Consider the following 18,227-nt stretch of genomic DNA (forward strand, 5'->3'; position numbering starts at 1 on the left):
ATATTTGACTATAAAAATTTTCTGCACTGGGGCAGCAGTTGTCGCTGCTGTCGCCCTGTCGCGCTCATCCCGGCGCTATTTGGCGAAGTGCTGAGGGTTTCGTCGTTTCGTGCTTGCTGTGATCTTTGTGATATTTTAGCAGTGCTTAACTGGTCACCTGTGCCTCGACTGCTCACTCGGTGGACGGCTTATTGACATCTCTGTGACAAGGCTGTTAAATGCGCCTGTGCATCTTCAGAGCTCTGCGGTTTGTAGCCAGTGCCCCCCACTCCAGCCGGTTCGCAGTAACTTCAAACGCCGCTCGAAAGATGAGCACGAAAGTGAAGTTCCTGAGGTAAATAGAACTAATACACTGGTCATAGTAGTCTCTGTCAATGACATGCCAGGAGGGAAAAATGCACACGCCTAAATGTTGCTTTTTTCTCTAAACCTGTTCACTGCTAATCGCATAACCAAAAGCTAATCATAACTAATTGCATTAACCAAAAACCCTACCCAAAAGCTGTACTGTTCGGAGATGGCCGGTGTTTCGTCTTCTTGGAGTAGTCTACAAACCAGCGACGCTGACCTGAAGTAACCGCATTTTAGCGACAAAGAGCGAATTTGACTTGAGCATTTATAAGCTAGAAAATGCCAGGAAAAAAGAAGTACGGCATCACCATAGCAGGCCGATTTCATAAATAAAACTCATTTTTCGACTTTTTTGAAGTACGAATTCCAGAGGCATTCACTGCCATTACTTCAAAATGACGATCACAGTCATTTTCAGTGCAGGTGTCACAATTTTTAATCGAGTGGTGTAAAACATTTAGATTCAATTTTCTTGGTAAGAAACTCTTCTGCTGCCAGTCAAACACGAGCATACCCAGAAGGCTCCAGGATTGATTTCTACTAAGAACAAAAATTGGATCAAGTTGTCCTCAGTGTTCTGAATTCGTGGCTGGTATATGGTACATCATAAGCGTTGCTTATTGTAGCCTTGTCGTGCGCACGGTGGAAAAAAAGGAGGAAAGTGATTCCTTCCAGCACAGCCGACGAAAAAGGGAGCCACTGCAGAGAGTCGTGCCATGATTACTAGATGTAAATGAATAGCAGTTTTATGGAGCCGGTGCAGTTCTTTACATTCTGTTATTAGGCTTTCTCCAGGGAGGAGATTAAAAAAAAAGTTAGGCAGTGTTAAACCACGGTTATACGCACAAGTCTAGCAATAGTATTTTGGCCATGGCCCGAGCCAAATTTGGAGGTTGCCATTGTGTCGGGCATGGTCAGTTATGATTGGACATCAATTTTGGTCGAAATCGGCCACGGACATATTTCAGATGTGGCCCACAACAAATTTTGTCAGTGCCCCGAGCCAAATTTGGAGGTTGCCATCGGGTCTGGCACGCTCAGTTATGGTTAGACATCGATTATGGTACAAATCAGCTGAGGTAAAATTTTGGGTGTGGCCCGGGCCAAATTTTGAAAATGACCCGGGCCAAATATGGAGGTCACCATCATGTCGGGCATGCTTAATTATTACTACATTGAAGGTAATTCGTTCATAGCACACAGGTCACGTGTTGTTGAGCAGGGTTGGCGCATAGAGTAAAGCTGTTGCTCTAAAACTATAGAGAATGCTTACTACATTCAAATCAGTGCAAAAGCACGCATTTGTGCTACATAGAAGACTACAATGAGCAGGCAGTCAGACCAGATGGAAGTTGATGAAGACAACGCTCTACAATGCACAGCGTAAGTGTGTGGTGCAGCGTAACACGAGGCGCGTTCGGCTGTGGTGAAAGCCTAGTGGTCTCGCACAGTGTCCTGTGAAGCTGATCTATTCGTGCCGCTGCGGGTTCGGCTACCAGTCTTGGATATTGATGTGATTTCTTTTTTCATCTGAGCACATTTTGACCTTGTCTAGGCTGAACGTCATTCGTTCATAGCAGACAGGTCAGGTCACGTGTTGAACAGGGTTGGTGCAGCTCACCAATGGGGCTGCATACCAACAGGGTTGGTATGCAGCTCAGTGGCATTCTTCACATTAGCGTAAACTGCATGTCTCATATTTCTGTCATGAGGACAGCAGTGGTTTGATCATCCTCCTAGTGCACGGGACGTGCCGCGCTCAGTCCCCAATGCTGCCAGGTACCCGCTGTTGTTCCAAATGGTACATGCGTTCCCCTGTACTGGTGCCCAGCATCTCTCCTTGACCTCACCTTGTGTTGACCAAAGCCACGTCTGCCGCAGTGCTCTTTGGCCAAACTGTTCTTTTGCCTTTAAAATCAAATCATCATCATCATCATTTGTCATAAGATTGCTCATTACTCTGACGAATGTTCTAGGTATTTTACAGAGGGATTTTTTAGTGTGTTTGAAAGGGAGGAGGGGGAGTGCCTGATGGAGTTAAAGTTCTAAAAATGTCATTCTGTGCACTAGTCAGTTTCATGATGCATACCATTTGAATAAAGTTAAATTATTAGAAAAAGTGCTCAATCCAGAAAATGAATGTCCCAGTACTTTCCACTTGCATTGGTGTCATGCATTTTGTTTCAGGTTTCACAGCGTTAAACACTGAAGTAGTTACACCCACCCTATAACGGTGCTTGTTTAATTGAGACAGCGTTGGGAACTCACAAGGAAATAAAATGTAATCCTGTCTTTCTTTACCACACACTTGTGCTCATCGCACACTGCTGTTTGTCTTACTGAAATAATGAAGTTTAATGTTTATCATTGAGATAAGCCTCCAGCGTCTAGGTGCACGGAAAGTAGCATTTAAGATTTGGAACTATATTGACTATACTCCATTTCATACAAAGCAGGCAACTCAGCGGAGGCTGTAGAATCAGTGCGTCTGCAAAACTATATTACTCCGCCACGTATCATTCGTCCTCCTTGAATCCTCAGTGAGTGTTTTCAGACGAAAACAAAGTGGTAGCACTGAAAATTTCAGTCGAAGCTCTGAGTCACTGAGGGCTCGAACCCTCCTGCTATAATTTTCACTTAGTGTGAACTACTTTTTAGGTGCGGATATAGACTAAGGGCGATTGGCTCTGCCTGTCAAGTATCAGAATGCCAAAGTCATTCTTACTTCTTGAAATCTTAATGAGTTGGAGGACGAAAATGTGCCAAGAGGTAAAGCGAAGTTCAGGAGATTGCCATTCACAGCACGTAAGATATGTCACAACGAAATATGCTTCTGTTCACATTGGTTGTAGGGCTAACTGCTTTTTGGTGCAGACTTTGCATGTGCGAACAGGCGCGCTAGCTTTGGCAGCGTTGCCTGCTATGTATGAAACGGAGTATAGGGCCACCCATGTGCGAAGGACGTTGGCAGCCGCTGATAATTACATGTACATTCTGTGTACATGATCATCATCTTCTATACGCTCCTGTTTTTAATGCTGTTTCAACAGCTCACTCCCCTGCGTCAATGCTCCCTTGTCGTTGACTTCCTTGAAAAGAAAAAAGGGGGGGGGTTTCGTAATATACATGCCATAATAAGCAGCATCGAGGGCACGACCACTTGCTCACGTGTTCACCCTAAGTGTGGACAACCCTGTACACATCCTGTGTTTGAATTATGTGGAAAAAATGTACTTTGCTGAATGTGGGCAGTGTTCAACTCACTTTAAAGCGACTCTAGAGACAAATTCAGGTTGGTCTAGATGGATGGATTACCACTCTGTAATCATGAAAAGGCCTCTTTCACTGAAAACAAACTTTTAAATTCTAGAAACTTTAGAACCTAGACACTTATTTCTGCCATTGGCCGTTTCGACATACACTGGGGTGACATCAGGTTAGATTTTTTTGTTGCACAGAACAGAAAATGAATGATTATATATCTGATTAACATATAACCATTGTATCGCTAGTGCTAATACACTTATCAAACAAGGTAAATGAAAACTAAATGTGGAAAAGTGAATGAAGCCATCCCAAGTCATTTGACATCACCAGCATTACGATTTTGAGCCGGAGTGGTGGGAAAAAATATACTAACTATACCAATGCAGCAACGTCAGCAGTGCGATGAAACACTTAGCTGTAATATTTTACTAAAGCAAACACTCGGTATTCTTTTCAGTGCTTCTTAGCCCGCCGCGGTGGCTCAGTGGTTATGGCACTTGGCTGCTGACCCGAAGACGCGGGTTCGATCCCGGCCGAGGCGGTCGAATTTCGATGGAGGCGAAATTCTAGAGGCCCGTGTACTGTGCGGTGTCAGTGCACGTTAAAGAACCCCAGGTGGTCGAAATTTCCGGAGCCCTTCACTACCGCGTCCCTCATAGCCTGAGTCGCTTTGGGACGTTAAACCCCATAAACCATAAACCAAACCATCTTCAGTGCTTCTTTAAACAAGGTGTCCAGGTTGTATTGGAACATCGTCAGCCCTAACAGAAAGCTTAGCTATGGTCATACGAATCGGTGAAACCTAATCTGGCCACCTGTCACCTCCTACCATATTTCTCTTCCCTCTCGCACTTTCCCCTCTCCCTCTTCTCCTGTAAATGTAGGTGCGGATTTCCTGCTTTCCCCCTTGCCACCTGCCAAACAATTCAGTTGAATTGAGTGTCATTAAGTTAAATTAATTTGTTAGGTAATTAAGGCCTTATGACTGACAGATTCCACAGTAGAATGCAGGGCTATATGGCTAAACCAAAGCTATAACATCTTTCGCAGTTAAGCAACGGCATGTGTGAGTCATGGCTTCTTTTAAGGAAGCAATAAGTGTGAGTAATAAAATCAAATAATCGAACTCTATTTACTGAGTGTTTTCTTCTGTTGTTATGAGATGAATTTGGTGTCAAAGCAGCTGAAGTGTATGATTAGCACCATTTCTTTTGCAGCGGACAGTTCAGTATTAGATGATTGAAGTTGCTACCCCAGCCAAAGCTTCCCTTTTTGGTACTGGACTATGTGATAGAAAACAAGTGAAAGTTAAAGCGAATCACAACATTGAGTGCCTCATTCAGCATTTTTCAAAAACCAAGTATCAGTATCATTTTACTGATAGCCTGTGGCGCAGTAAGTGGACTTAAAATCGCCAAGCCTAGTGAGAATTGCAATTTCTGTTTTCAAATAAGTGCTGCAGTTGTGCAGTACAGCAAAGGCGGTCTTGTGTCAGCTTCATTTTGATCTCTACTCATTCTGCCAAGGTCCACTTAGCAATGTCAGAAGTGGACAGTGACGAAGAAGCTGTGCTCCGGAAACATGTCAGTCAACTTCACTTGGCTGGAGAGTCATGGATAGGGTACATGGAGGGAGACAACCTCCAAAATATGTTGCGTGACCTTATGACCGTCGGCGTCTCGTTCAAGACTGTGTCCTCAAAGCGTCGTGACCCGAAGACAAGTAAGCTTTTGTTTTTTTAATTTAAGCACGCACTTATAAACAAAGTGCATTCCAATAGAGATACAGGCCAATGCTGCCGCTTTTTCCTCACTTTATGCGCCACTAATCATCTAGGGCCGACTATGTGCTTTATCTGCTTTCATCTTGATGGGCAGGCTTGCTTACCTACAGCAAAACAGACTGATCTCCCTCACACAGCATACTGAATGCATGATGGGTGGCCCATAAAGCCTGTCTGGCATCACCACTGACAGTATAAATTTCTTGTACAACTACTACGATTTGGACTGCTCATTGAAACATGAGCTCTTTTGTGTTGGCAGCAAAAAGCTTATGGAATGCTGTTGTGTTGTGCAGGCAAAAAATATTTTGCCACCGAAGTGCAAACTAATCGTGAAATACCTGCATCTATGAGGGGCTGTGCATGCTCCATTTGTTAGTATTGTTAACAACTGTTTCGTTCACAAAGCAACACTGCAGTAAATTTGTTCCCAAGCACGTATGTCCTGTAAACTTTCGATGACAACTGTGCATGGCTTCACCGCAGCGAGCTAAAATTTTCAAGAGTTTGTTTTTACAAGGTTGATATTTTGTAAATTGGGCCAAGGCACTTATTTCTAGGAATTGCATGACTAATTAATTTCAAAAGATGGAACGGCAGGGGATAGGAGACAGTTTCACTGCACGGTTTGCGTATATATGCGTGGTAGTTGGTAAAAAAAATTAGTGAGTGGAGTTGGCACTGACCTTGCTGTAGGTGAGCATGATTAAAGGTGTGCATTAAGTGAACTCTTAGCAGTGGGCTGAGCCTTGGGAACCACAAGAAACAGTGCAGAGCAGCTACTTGTGTCATCTATAAAAACCCTGTGGTGTTACCTTGCCAAATTAGTAAGCACATCGGCTCATGGCTTTATCTGTTTCAAACATATTCATGATAATAACCTTGCAATTGAGCATTTGTTGTCATATGTTCAGGTTGATGGCAAGTGCCATTACAAACACTTGCCTAGTGCTAACCATCAATGGTTCTAGTTCAGTCTCTAATTTTATGCCACTCATCTATGTACGATATACAACAAATGACTCAATGAGCATCAAACTGAAACAGCACTGCATTAGCTCAGCACCTCATGACGCAGCAGGTATCTTTTTTTGCCTGATGCTACTTCTGTGAGTGCATTCTGCACACTGCAGATTTCATATCATAAAACCACAGCTCGTTATTCACCAGCTTGAGGTAATTTATTAGAACACAAGTAATTTATCGTGCTGTATCTGCGCGAGTTCACAAGTGAGTTGATATGTTTCATCAAGAGTCTTTTCTTTTTTTTGCAGATCGGCTCGTCTTTTCTTACCTAAATGGAAATGTGCCTCTCCATTTGGATGCGCCATTCAGACTGCTTTCAAACACGCACAAAGGATGTGCTTATGGCAAGGACTATCACAAGATAGCAGAGAGAAATGCTGCCCTGCTAGTTAGTATGAACCTTAGAATACTCTGAAAATACAGCGCACATGTGTACGCTTGCTGTCAAATGCTAAAAAAACTTAATTTCACTGTCTTCTTTGCGCATAGCCTGAAATAAATATATGCAGCCTAATGCTGAGTGTGCCCAATTACACACTGCACCATTAAAGTTCAAGCAGTGTGCCCTGGATGCAAATCAATAAACCACGCAAGCTGTTCAGTGAGCTAATGATTCTGCATTGGTGCAGGTTCTTAGCTGGAAACTTCATGCAGAAATTTACTTTGTGCGGAACCCTGCATGAATACACAGCGCGGGGCAAGGGGTGCAACTGTGGCAGGCTGAAGATCGATTTCAAATATAGCTGACATTAACAAAAACCAGGTTAGATGGCTGTTATTGTGCTGCTAGTTGTCTTCAATTTTAATGACTGTTGGCTGGTTTGCTTTACAATGCACTAGTTACAAATTATTTCAGCTGGTCATCCTGTCATTCGCAGTTAACTAAACTGGTATTTTTTTTTTTTTATAGCATGAAGGTAAGCTCCCGCGTAAGACAGGCGAGACTCGTGGAAGAAAAAGGGGAACGAGAAAGATAGGATGCAAGGCAACTATGCAGATTAAGGTCATAGAAGTGTTTCCACAGTTCAAGGTAAGTTGTAAAAGGTTCACATTTACTCACACCAGTAGATACTCAGCAGTTATGTTAATGGTTATGAGATTTTTTTTTAATGCATTTCCAGATTTCAAATATTGTATAGTAGTGTTTAGTTGTGAGCAAGCTTACTGGTAAGCAAGAGCAAACAGACCTGATTTATTTCAACACTTAAACAACCCCTGGAATTAAAATACAATAAAAAAAACACAGATAGCATTAGTTGGCTTGTAAAGTTAGTGCATGTAGCAGTTTTGCGAGTTTGAACTAGGAGTGAGGAGACTGAAGAGTTTACAGAAGGCTTTAGGTTTGATGTCTGAGAGTAATTTACCGTATATATACAGGTAGGGCAGCATTTTTTTTTTTTACAATTTTGGCATGTTTCGTCTTTTACCAGAAAGTGGAATTTTAAGCTTAAATTTTCAAGCTCTAGTCTGGGAAACTACTTTATTGTCCCATACTGTTTGATGCTATATCTGGCGCCTAGGCGTCTATATGGCACCTATACGATTGCAGCTATTAACCGCATATATTATATACGGTAATCGACAAGCTGCTAATAAAATGAAATGCATTAAGCAGCAGCCCTACAAGTAATTACCCTTAATTTGTAGTAGACTTCCCTGTTGTAAAATAGTATTTTTTTTTAGTTTGTTTAATGCTGTCACTGCTGATAGGATAGTACTGCCTTTTTTTTTTAATTTCTGCTTTCATGAAAATTTTGCCGTTGTGTTGTTTCAAACCATGAGGCATGATCATTGCATTCTATTCTGAAACGTTAGCAAAGCTTTTTTACAACCAAACTGCTAAAATGCAAATTAAATCGGCACATGGCTTTGGTAAAGTAAGTGGAACCTCGTTGCTTTGACGCTCAGTAATTCATACAATTAGGCGGCGAAAATCTCTCCAGTGAAGGCATCTTTGTGTGGGCCTACACAATTTATGATTCATAGTTAACAACTTACCAGTTAATTCAAAGCCCTAACTTTAAATGTGCAGTGGCATTAAACTTGTAATAGTTAAGCCTCTATAACTTGCATTTGAGCAAACTCGCATATTCTCTATGAAGAGGGCTGCAGCATCACTATATGGCTCATTTCATATTTCTATGCATGCCATTGACAGATTGAACCACCTGAAGGAGCTTCGCAGAAAACAATCAAGCATTTGAAGTCATCTCAAATCTGCTTGCTCTCCCAGGCCCTCTCCTTGGGGCTAGCCATTCAGAAACAGACAGTTACATTCTTCATGATGACTAGAAAGTCGTTCCACACAGAACATAGTGCTCTGCTATTGCCAAACATTGGCTCAACCGCAGACATAGTGGAGTCAGACAATGTGCCACCGGAATCAAGTACTGGAACTGACCCAACTGAATTGGGTGAACCCTGTACTGGAAGTGACGGAATTGACTCAAGTGAAACCTGGACTAGAACCGACAGAATTGAATCTGGTGAACCCTGGACTGGAACTGACCAAATTGAATCCAGTGAGCCCTCTACTGGAACTGACCAAATTGGCTTTAGTGAAACCTGGACTGGAAGTGACCAAATTGAATCCACTGAGCTGCCGGAAATAAAAATAAATCGCCTTCCAGGGCTACAGCGATGTGCGCGGATAAATGCAGATAAAGCAAAAGCAATGATAGTGCACTGTGCCAGTGAAGAAAAGCTGCGACTAGCCAATTCATGCCTTATCAAAGCTCAAAAGCTCTTGATGGAAGGTATGCCTGATGGTACCACTGTGCAAGCCTTTTCTACAAAGACATGTTTAAGGAAAAGAAGGTCAACACAGGTTTCTACTTTGCCGGGGGCATCAGCAGGGAAAAGGACATTGAGTGCCAATGGGGGAAACGCAAAGCCACTAGATGGATTAGCTCACAACATACAGAGTGTGTGAGAAAGACTGTTGCCATGTGGACCAGTGGCTAAATATTTCATCTTCAAGAACATGGTGTCTCATTTATCTGGCAACTGAATTTAATAGTATTTAATTATTCTCATCTCCTTGTCATATCAATATTTTTTATCTGTGCATTGTCATTCTGTAGCATTTGTATATGCTCATCTCTATTTTGCTGTTTTTTATTCATGAAATTTTTGTTAAGTCATTTGTCCATAAACTGTGTTATTGGTTTTGCTGTTTGCTGAATTTTAGTTGGCTGTCTTCCAAGAAGTCTGACATTGGTGCGTAATTGCTGTTTTACGGAAGCAGGTGGCCGCTCTTTTCTTGTTTGAATACCACTTAAAGTTTTTTCATACTGTTTATTTCGAGAATTCTAGCGCTACCTTTAATATTTAAAACTAGTGCACTTTCATTATAATTTTTCAGTGAGTGTTTTGATTGTCAACTTGTTGAAGCACTTCCATTATTGTGTTGGTCACCTTTCTTCTTCTTCACACATATGTCAGAGTCGCTGTTGTCATGGCTGAAGAGAAATATATAGTTTCATATTTTGGACAGCTCAAGTTGTTTGGTTGCTGCTTTCATCTCTACTCGGGACTAATTCACTGCCTTGTGGGCTTGCTGTCATTGTGTTGTAACAAAAAGAACTGTGATACATGTACAGATGACACAGTAATTTGAACTTCGATGACTCAGACTTTACATCAGTTCAAACTTAGGTTGGCCTGAATTGTTTCCATAGTACTTCAAAATGGTAGCATTTAAATTTAAGAACATTTATGGTTTTTTTATGCAACATTCCTGCCAGAATAAAGCAATTTATGGGTAGACTTATGGTCAGGAGGAGACATGATTAAGGTGATTTATTAATAGAATAAGGCATAAACGTAACATTGAAGCTCAAAAACCTCAGAAGTACATACTGAGGCTGCACTCTTATTACATCAAAGAGAGCTGCGTCTAGCTGTTGTGTGGAAACCTTGTCAGCAGTAGGCACTATTTTATTCAGTTTGTTTTATGTAGCCTTCTTCACAAATGTGTCTCTATAAGAAAGGCGCACTAAACACTTTGAATTTTCAAAGGTTTTGTAAGCTGTCAGCTAGGGATACTTTCTCTCAACATTTAAGCATCGATCATAATGTGAATAGATGTTTCATGAGCCTTCCACCAGTATCTTCTGCCACCTAGAATCAATTAATTTAGGTACAGTATTATTTGAAATTGAGTTTTCGTATGTAAACTTGCCTGTCAAGGCATATTTTCACTTCGAACTGAAGGTACAAATGCATTCAAATATTCCAAACAAAAATCTGATCTCAAGGAATTCCAAGTAATGTGAGTCATCTGTACACCTTTGCACTCTGGAGTAATGTTTGGAGTCATGCTGCCTTATATTTTTCCACACATACTGAATGTGTGGGCTGCAATCTCGGACATGCATTGTACTTTGCTCCTCACAAGTTGATGCAGTTATCTCAGCATTGATCACATACAGTGGCCAGGTCATAACATCAGCTGTGAATTGTACAAGAAAAATAGTAATTTTTGCTGAAAGTATTGGTTGCATTGTGACGCTAAAACACAAATTGTGAAATAAAAGTAATATACACGAAAGATTATCAAAGACTGTCCTGTCATTTAATTTTGCCTGCACTATGAGGTAGGTGCACCAGCCACTTAATACTTGAGCTGTACAAGAGGTCGGGAGGGGGGGGGGGGGGGTTAACAAGGACATATATTTCATCTTTAGAGTACGTGAGCAATTCGGCAGCATTCCAGCACATTCGCCATGACTAAATCAGAGAAACTGTCCTGTACTACTTCGTACTGCTTTAAAAATTAGGCAGATTTTTACTATGGAGTCACTGATGACTGCATGAAATGACATCTTGACATGATCCCTTTATCCGACCACGGCAAGCACTGGCGCTAGCCTGCATGACCACTGCACTGGCTGCTGTTGCTCTTCTGCACATTTAAAGGCTATCTTTTCCTGCGATTTGGCTGCAGCCCATACATTACTGATTAGAAAATTAGACTTTGCTGGGAAAATGGCCCAGTGTTCCATAAACTAAATTGCGAGGCATTTGTGCTCTGCAACATGATGCGCTAAACTCAGTGAAAGCTGTCACCGTGCTGTTGGCCGTATTTTCTAATGCCTAAGACCACGATAAAGTCTAAAATAATGATGACAAGCTTTTATGGCGCAAGGTGTTTTCGTTTACCAAAGTGGGGTCAGAGGCCCATTTCCCCAGCAGTTCACCCCAGATATGCTGAGCACTAGGCCAGGGGAAAGCTTGTACCCATAGTATCACCGGTGGGTGTACCTGGCGGCGCCGGGAATCGAACCCCGCCCACATGCGAGGCGGATGCTCAAACTACTAGGCCACCACCGTGGTATCAAGTTATGGAATTAGACTTTGTGGCGACGTGGGCTACCACAACGATTTCAGTGGGCGCACGGTCACGTGACAGTCTACGCGTAGACTCAACTTCCGCTGGGGAGTGCTCTCTATAACGGATTTCACTGCAAGAACGTGTCACTTGACGAATCGCCTATACACAAAAGTTCTTCAGTTCAACCCACTTTTTGAAGCCGTGCACCTAGCATAGCAGTGCAGGGTGAATTTTTGCTTTTCTTTTTCATTTTCGCAGTACTACGAGCATTGGCTTCTCGACCGCGATTCCAGCACACTGCAAGCAGCAACCATTATTGTTGGCAGGTGCCAAGAAAAAGAAAAAGGAGAAAATGAACTCAATTCCTTGTAGCATCTTCGATAAACGGCATCTTGGTGCGCACTGGTGTTCAATTTTGACTTCGATAACTTTCACTGGTGTGCACTGGACGTCTTCGACTAATGGAGCGCACCACCGCCTGGGAGCCGTTTTCAGGTGCCCCAGCGCGCACCGACAGAATCGGCGGTGCGACGCGGTGCGATCCCGGCAGGCACTGCTCAGAGCAGACGACAAACGGCGTCTGCGCTGAGGCCGGTGGTGCTTGCCACGATAGCTGACGACCTGCTGTCTAGTCCTTTTGACGGAGAAGATGAAGAAAGACTCGTAGTGATGAAGGACAAGGGAGCGAACACCCGAAGCTTGTAAACTTTGTGGCGGGGATGGTAAACTGCCACATTCATTCCTTCAATCTCCGAGAGTGGCTGATCACACAACCGCGTAATTCTGAGTGTGCCGATTATTCCGATGCATTGTTATAGATATGTGTGTGGCTGCGAGATAAAGGTAGCAGACGGTGCTGTATATCCGTCTTGGGGCCCCACTACAGCGGGCCTCCAAGCAACCTACTGCAGTGTCGGGCAACTACGGAGCAAGTTTATCGAAGGTATTTCGTTACATTCACTAGTTTAAAGCTACTTACAGGCGCCGAAGGTAACCGTTTTTCGCCAAACGAAGGTACTGAACCGCCACAATCGCCACAGGTCACGTGCGCTCGGAGCGTACGTATGACTGAGCAGATAGCGGATGCCTCACTGTTCCATCACGTTCTAAGATGTCCGTTCGTGGGTGATGATCAAAATGCAACCGCCACAGCCGGGATTAATCGAGCTCGCAAACTTGCTTAGTATACAGGAGCACGCCATAGAGTTACTGCATATAAGTACCTTGAGTTGCGCGTAGGTATGCCGAGTTTCCGAAAAAAAAAAAACATCCAAGTTGCGCGGCAAAGCTGCACTTCGCGTTTGCAGGAGGCGCTACATGGCGCAACTCGGACGGGGAAATCATCGATCAATTACCTTCGGCAATCCCATTCTCCAAATTTCACCGTGGAAACTGCAGATTTATATAATTGTACTGAGTAAAAGGCTCGGAAAGCTTGTCTCGCTCTGCGGCGTTTCCGCATAACTTGGGAAGCTTTCTTCGGCAACTCGGCAGACCTGCGCGCAGCTCTAGAGCCATCGGCGACCGGTGAAGACAACAAAAAACGAGATTTTCGGAAATCCGTCTACTTTTTTTTTTTGTTCTGAACCGGTTAGAATCGGAACAGAATTACACTTTAAACCTGAACCGAGGACGCCCCCCCCCCCCCCCCCCCCAAAAAAAAAAAAAAAATCGGTGGGGCACCCTGGCTTTGTCCGTGCACATTTTTTCTTTCTCGGTGGCTCGTTAGAGCAAGGCGCATGAGAAACCGTTGTAATTTTGCTTGCTGCAGTGAAGTTTTACCAGAGTCCCTATTTTACATTCGAGTATACCTGTATCGATGCCACAGCTGCCCTTGCGCCCTATAAATCTCTAATGTATATCGAAATCCTCTTGCGCTCTGTCTAAACTATGTAAAGTTCAAACCAGCTAAACCAGTGTTTGCCAGCTAAAAAGTTGACCTTTCGAACTTTTTTTTTGCCGGACTGGACTCCTTGCACCTGTGCGACGCTCGTCGTGGGAGCGGTGAAGTGGAACGCTGGCGTATTTTGTCGATTTTTGTTATCTGTTTTCGCAAAGTCGTATGTCTCACTCGAGCCCTCAACCCACGCTACACCCCCCTCCTTCAGCCAGTCGCCCGAATGGGCAGCTTATTAATGTATCCAGCGAGAATCGCACCTTGCGCATATGGTACGTGCTCCATTTTTCATTCATGAAGTCCTCCCCGGTGAACTATCTCGCCTTCCCACACTATTTTCGCCCACATGCCTCTGTCTTCGACGGCGCGAGAGCGGGCGCATTGAAAGAATCATTGAATAGCCGCCTAGTAGAAACACCTTGGCCTTTTCAGGACGATGGAGGGTGTGTTGCAAACCGGAGAGCGCAGTATATGAGGTCAGAGGTCACTGAAAGGTACGTGCCTTGAAAGGTCGAACGATCGCCGTGGTTCATGTGTCGCCAATCGATTGGCCTGTGTGTTTCACAACCCATTTAATTACGCCTGTATTCAAGTTTTAAAAGGTTAACTACCTGTCACAAAGTACATACCTCACATCAACTCTGTACCAAAATGCTGGTTCGCTGTCCGACCCATGCAGCCTGACAAAACGCGATAAATAAAAATACGTACGCTTCATAACGGTGACTTGTTTCAGTTGGATTAAGAGGAACCCCCAATGCGCAGTAGGCTTTAAAGAAGGGAGTAATTACTCATTGGCATCCATGGACCCATGCGCAGCTATAAGGTTACAAAAGAAAGCTATACAGCTTTCACAGAAACTGCATAGTTGAAAAATTCGTCCTGGTCCGGGGATCGAACACGGGACCAACGCCTTTCAAAGCCGTTCCCACTTGTTGATCTGTCAACTCAGCCTCGCCCTGCTTCTGTTAGCCGTCCTGGTTAGCTTGTAATTAGCAGAGCGACTGCCTCACATGTATGCGGTGGTCTCGGGTTAGATCCCCTGACCGGGACGAATTTCTCAACCGCGGAGTTTTCCGTAAAAGCTGAATAGCTTAACTTTGTGGCCGTGTGTGGCTGGGCTTGAGTGGACGCTTTTACTCCCTAATAACGGTGACTTGTGTAATGGACTCCCAGACTCCCTACCCTCCTCAATCCAAGGCCCGTCTGGACCACAGACCGCACAGTTTGGTCACACTGATCCCCGAGAGTGCTCGAAGAGACGGTGCTGCCTCGACCCACCTGGATAAAGTTCCCGTCGGTGGGCAGGCGATTAAAGTCTGAGTCTTCGGCTCCCCGCGCATATACGCTCGCCGCGCCCTCTCGGGCCGAATCACCCATGAAAAAGGCTTATGGCGGTTTAACGTCCCAAAGCGACTCAGGCTATGAGGGACGCCGTAGTGAAGGGCTCCGGAAATTTCGACCACCTGGGGTTCTTTTACGTGCACTGACATCGCACAGGACACGGGCCTCTAGAATTTCGCCTCCATCGAAATTGGACCGCCGCGCCCGGGATCGAACCCGCGCCTTTCAGGCCAGCAGCCGAGCGCCATAACCACTCAGCCACCGCGGCGGCTACATGAAAAAGGGTGCGGTGCAGACACTCCGGAACTTTTTTTTTTTAGTGGGGAGCAAGACTTTGAGCTTATTTTGTTATTTATTTATTTAATGCTAATATACATAATACACTTTATATTTTTCAATATTCAAAGATTGATGCAAACTGTCACGTTGTGGTGACAACACTCCAGCAGTCAGGAAGAGAACGAAAAGGCTTCCAAAAGAAACTGTTTAAGGGGCTCACTCGCTCCCACTAAAAGCTGAATAACTCGGCAGCGGCGACAGCCACAAGCGTGCTCGGCGGTCATTGAAATGAATGCCTGCAGTTCTTGGCCGCGCTCAATTTAAAGCTGGCAAGGAACCTTCTAGGTAAAGAACCAAAAGCAACTACAGCAATCTGGAAAAATGCGGAAGCACTTGCACGTGGCCACGATCAACGGACATAAGTGTCGTCGCATCTCGCATTACAAAACAATGATAAAGCCGCGTGCTGGTGGTTTGGAGTGCGAACGAACAAACGGTGCAAAGATTCACGGCAATATAAAACGAATTGAAATGGGCAGCTTTATAAGGTTGAAAACTTTACGCATGAGGAGTGTTCAATTGCATTAAAAAAGTTTGTGCATAGTTTTTTTTTAATTCTGCTAATCATGATCATGTGCACGGGTCAGTCAGTCGGCTTCTGTTGGAACATGACTGGTTTACAAAATGCTTTACATCTGGCTACGAAGCCAAGCAGCTCAGCCCCCACTGTGATTTGCATTAAAAGTGTCCTAGAACTGAAATGTTTCAACTGTCCTAAATCTGATCCAAGTTTGAAAATGGGGGGGGGGGGGGGGGGGGGGGGCGCTGCCTTCTCTGGAAAAAATGTTGAAGGGGCACGACCGCCTCCCTCCCCTTCCCCCCTCCGCTGACGTTCCGGGGTCCCTGGTGCGGTGGCTTGTGCGATCGAGACACTGTCCACACAAGGAAACTGGAAGCGCAGAAGGATATCTGACACGAAACACTCATGCATATGGAGCGGTACTTCCTACTGACTTTTATTGTGAGTTTCTTTTCCGCTAACGGAGGGAGAGATTTTTGGACCGTGGCCTACACATTCGTCAGCTAAGAACGCTATCAAGACGCTGCTCAAATATTTAAGAGCCACTTATTTAGGCCTGAGCGCCAGGCTGTAGACTCTGTGGGCATATACTTTGTGTGGACGGAAGAACTACATTCACGCGCTCCATGCAACTTTTCGTCTCTTTCACCCCTCCTCACCCCCCTCCTCACGCGTATAGGTGCCTTCCTTTTCTTCCGTGTCTCTCTACTTCCAGTTCTCTGTGGAAGTCAGCTGGAAGTTGCGCTGCGCGTGTGCAGTCGCGGCCGTAATAATGCGAAGTACGCTATCGGCGATCAAACTAGCTTCCACCGTGTGTTTTAAGACAGGTGTGGTACTTGTCCAAGTCAGTGCCCCTTGTGCGCTTTTTGCTCATAACCACAGCAGACTTTCGTGCCGCCTACACGACGAGAAGGACGTACGAGCTGTAACGCCGATGCTTGCTCCGGTTTATTGTGGCCGTGGCTGCACTATAAAACACCGTGAATAAAGTAAAGGCTAGCTGTGCTATTAGCTGCATGCTTTGTCAAAAGTAGGGGTCCTTCATTCTGGGCCATCGATTTATGCCTCGTATATGCATCGCCAGCGTTCAAAATTTCCTGAAGGTGAAAAGAACTCGCTCCTCCGAAGCTTAGAACTGACACGGACGCTACAAAAGCCCCCACGCGATTTAAAAGAAAATCCATTGGGCTCTAAACTTCTGACAAACGCTGTACGTGTTTCTTTCCCCTGTGTTGTCGGCCGCTGTGTGCTGCCTCACAATTTCCGTTGATTATTATAATTACAACCCGGCCGGCACACTCTCACGACCTCTGTCTACACAAATAGGCCGCGTGGAACGTCAGCCAAGACATTAGGACACGATAAAATTAACGGATCTCAAGTGAAATGATAACTATACGAATATAAGTATATCATAACATTGACCAGTACATGCCATTACGAGGCACACGCTCGTTCAGACACTCGGAAAAGACTACCAGCGCCGGGCGCCCACTTACCAAGATTTACTGCTGCCACGCGACCGCCATAGAGCTGGCTTATCGCCTCAACCGCGCCACGACATGCTCCCCCGCTCTCTCGCGCGCACACATAGCCTGTCGTTACATATATAAAAAGGGACTGTAGGTGGAGCAGTTCTTTTATGGCCCTCGCGAACACGCAGAGATCGCCTTTCGTCGGCCGGTTCCTGCGCGGTATCGCCAGTGCGGCCCGCTAATCAAACAACCCATAATCCCGTCGAAAAGGGCAATAACTGGGGAGAGACTGTTGCGTTCGGCTTTCTCTCTCTCTCTTTCTCCGTGCGTGGACGTATAGGGAATGGCATGATCCCGCGCGATCCCTCAGCATCCACTGGATTGCTATTGTTGGCTCCTTCGCCTCTTTGCTTCTGCATGAAGCGCCGAAGGATTACCGCCTCGCTCAGTTCCAAAGTCCTCCTCTAGGAGGTGGCGGATCAGGAGACCCGGTGCTGAAGGAGCGCGAGCTCTCGCTTGCGGAGAACCGCGAGAAATGAAGTCCGACGAGCCAGCCATCTGGTGGCTTCGTTTCGTTCTCCTAAAATTCTATAGCTTGGCTGCGCACTGGCATGCGCTGTCCGTGAGGAGTTGCGTAAGCATGAGTGGTCGTGCTCCGCGCCTGTTCTCACGTCGTTTTCATCAGGAAGTGAATCCGGCAAAGCACCGAAAATAGAAAAAAAAAGTGTCGACGATGTGCCCGCTTTTCCTTGGCTCATCCGTTGGAATCCTCTACTGGCAGTGGAAATCTATGAAGCGCGTAAATGTCCCGCTGACCTTCCGTTGATTTTGTATGTGACATGTGCCCTGTGATAAAAACGCAAGTGCAACGGTGATATGATGGGCTTCAC

General features: G+C 44.9%; 1 protein-coding gene across 1 annotated transcript in view; it reads left to right on the top strand.

The window, feature by feature from the left end:
- Nucleotides 1-55: 55 nt before the first annotated feature.
- Nucleotides 56-18,227, top strand: part of Naxe (NAD(P)HX epimerase) — a 32,399-nt gene continuing 14,227 nt past the window's right edge. Inside the window, exon 1 of the mRNA XM_077669079.1 lies at nt 56-334. Coding sequence (XP_077525205.1) covers nt 219-334 — 116 coding nt within the window. The 5' untranslated portion in view covers nt 56-218. The remainder of the gene's footprint in view (nt 335-18,227) is intronic.

The sequence above is a fragment of the Amblyomma americanum genome, chromosome 6, assembly GCF_052857255.1.
Source record: "Amblyomma americanum isolate KBUSLIRL-KWMA chromosome 6, ASM5285725v1, whole genome shotgun sequence".
NCBI classification, from domain to species: Eukaryota; Metazoa; Arthropoda; class Arachnida; order Ixodida; family Ixodidae; genus Amblyomma; species Amblyomma americanum.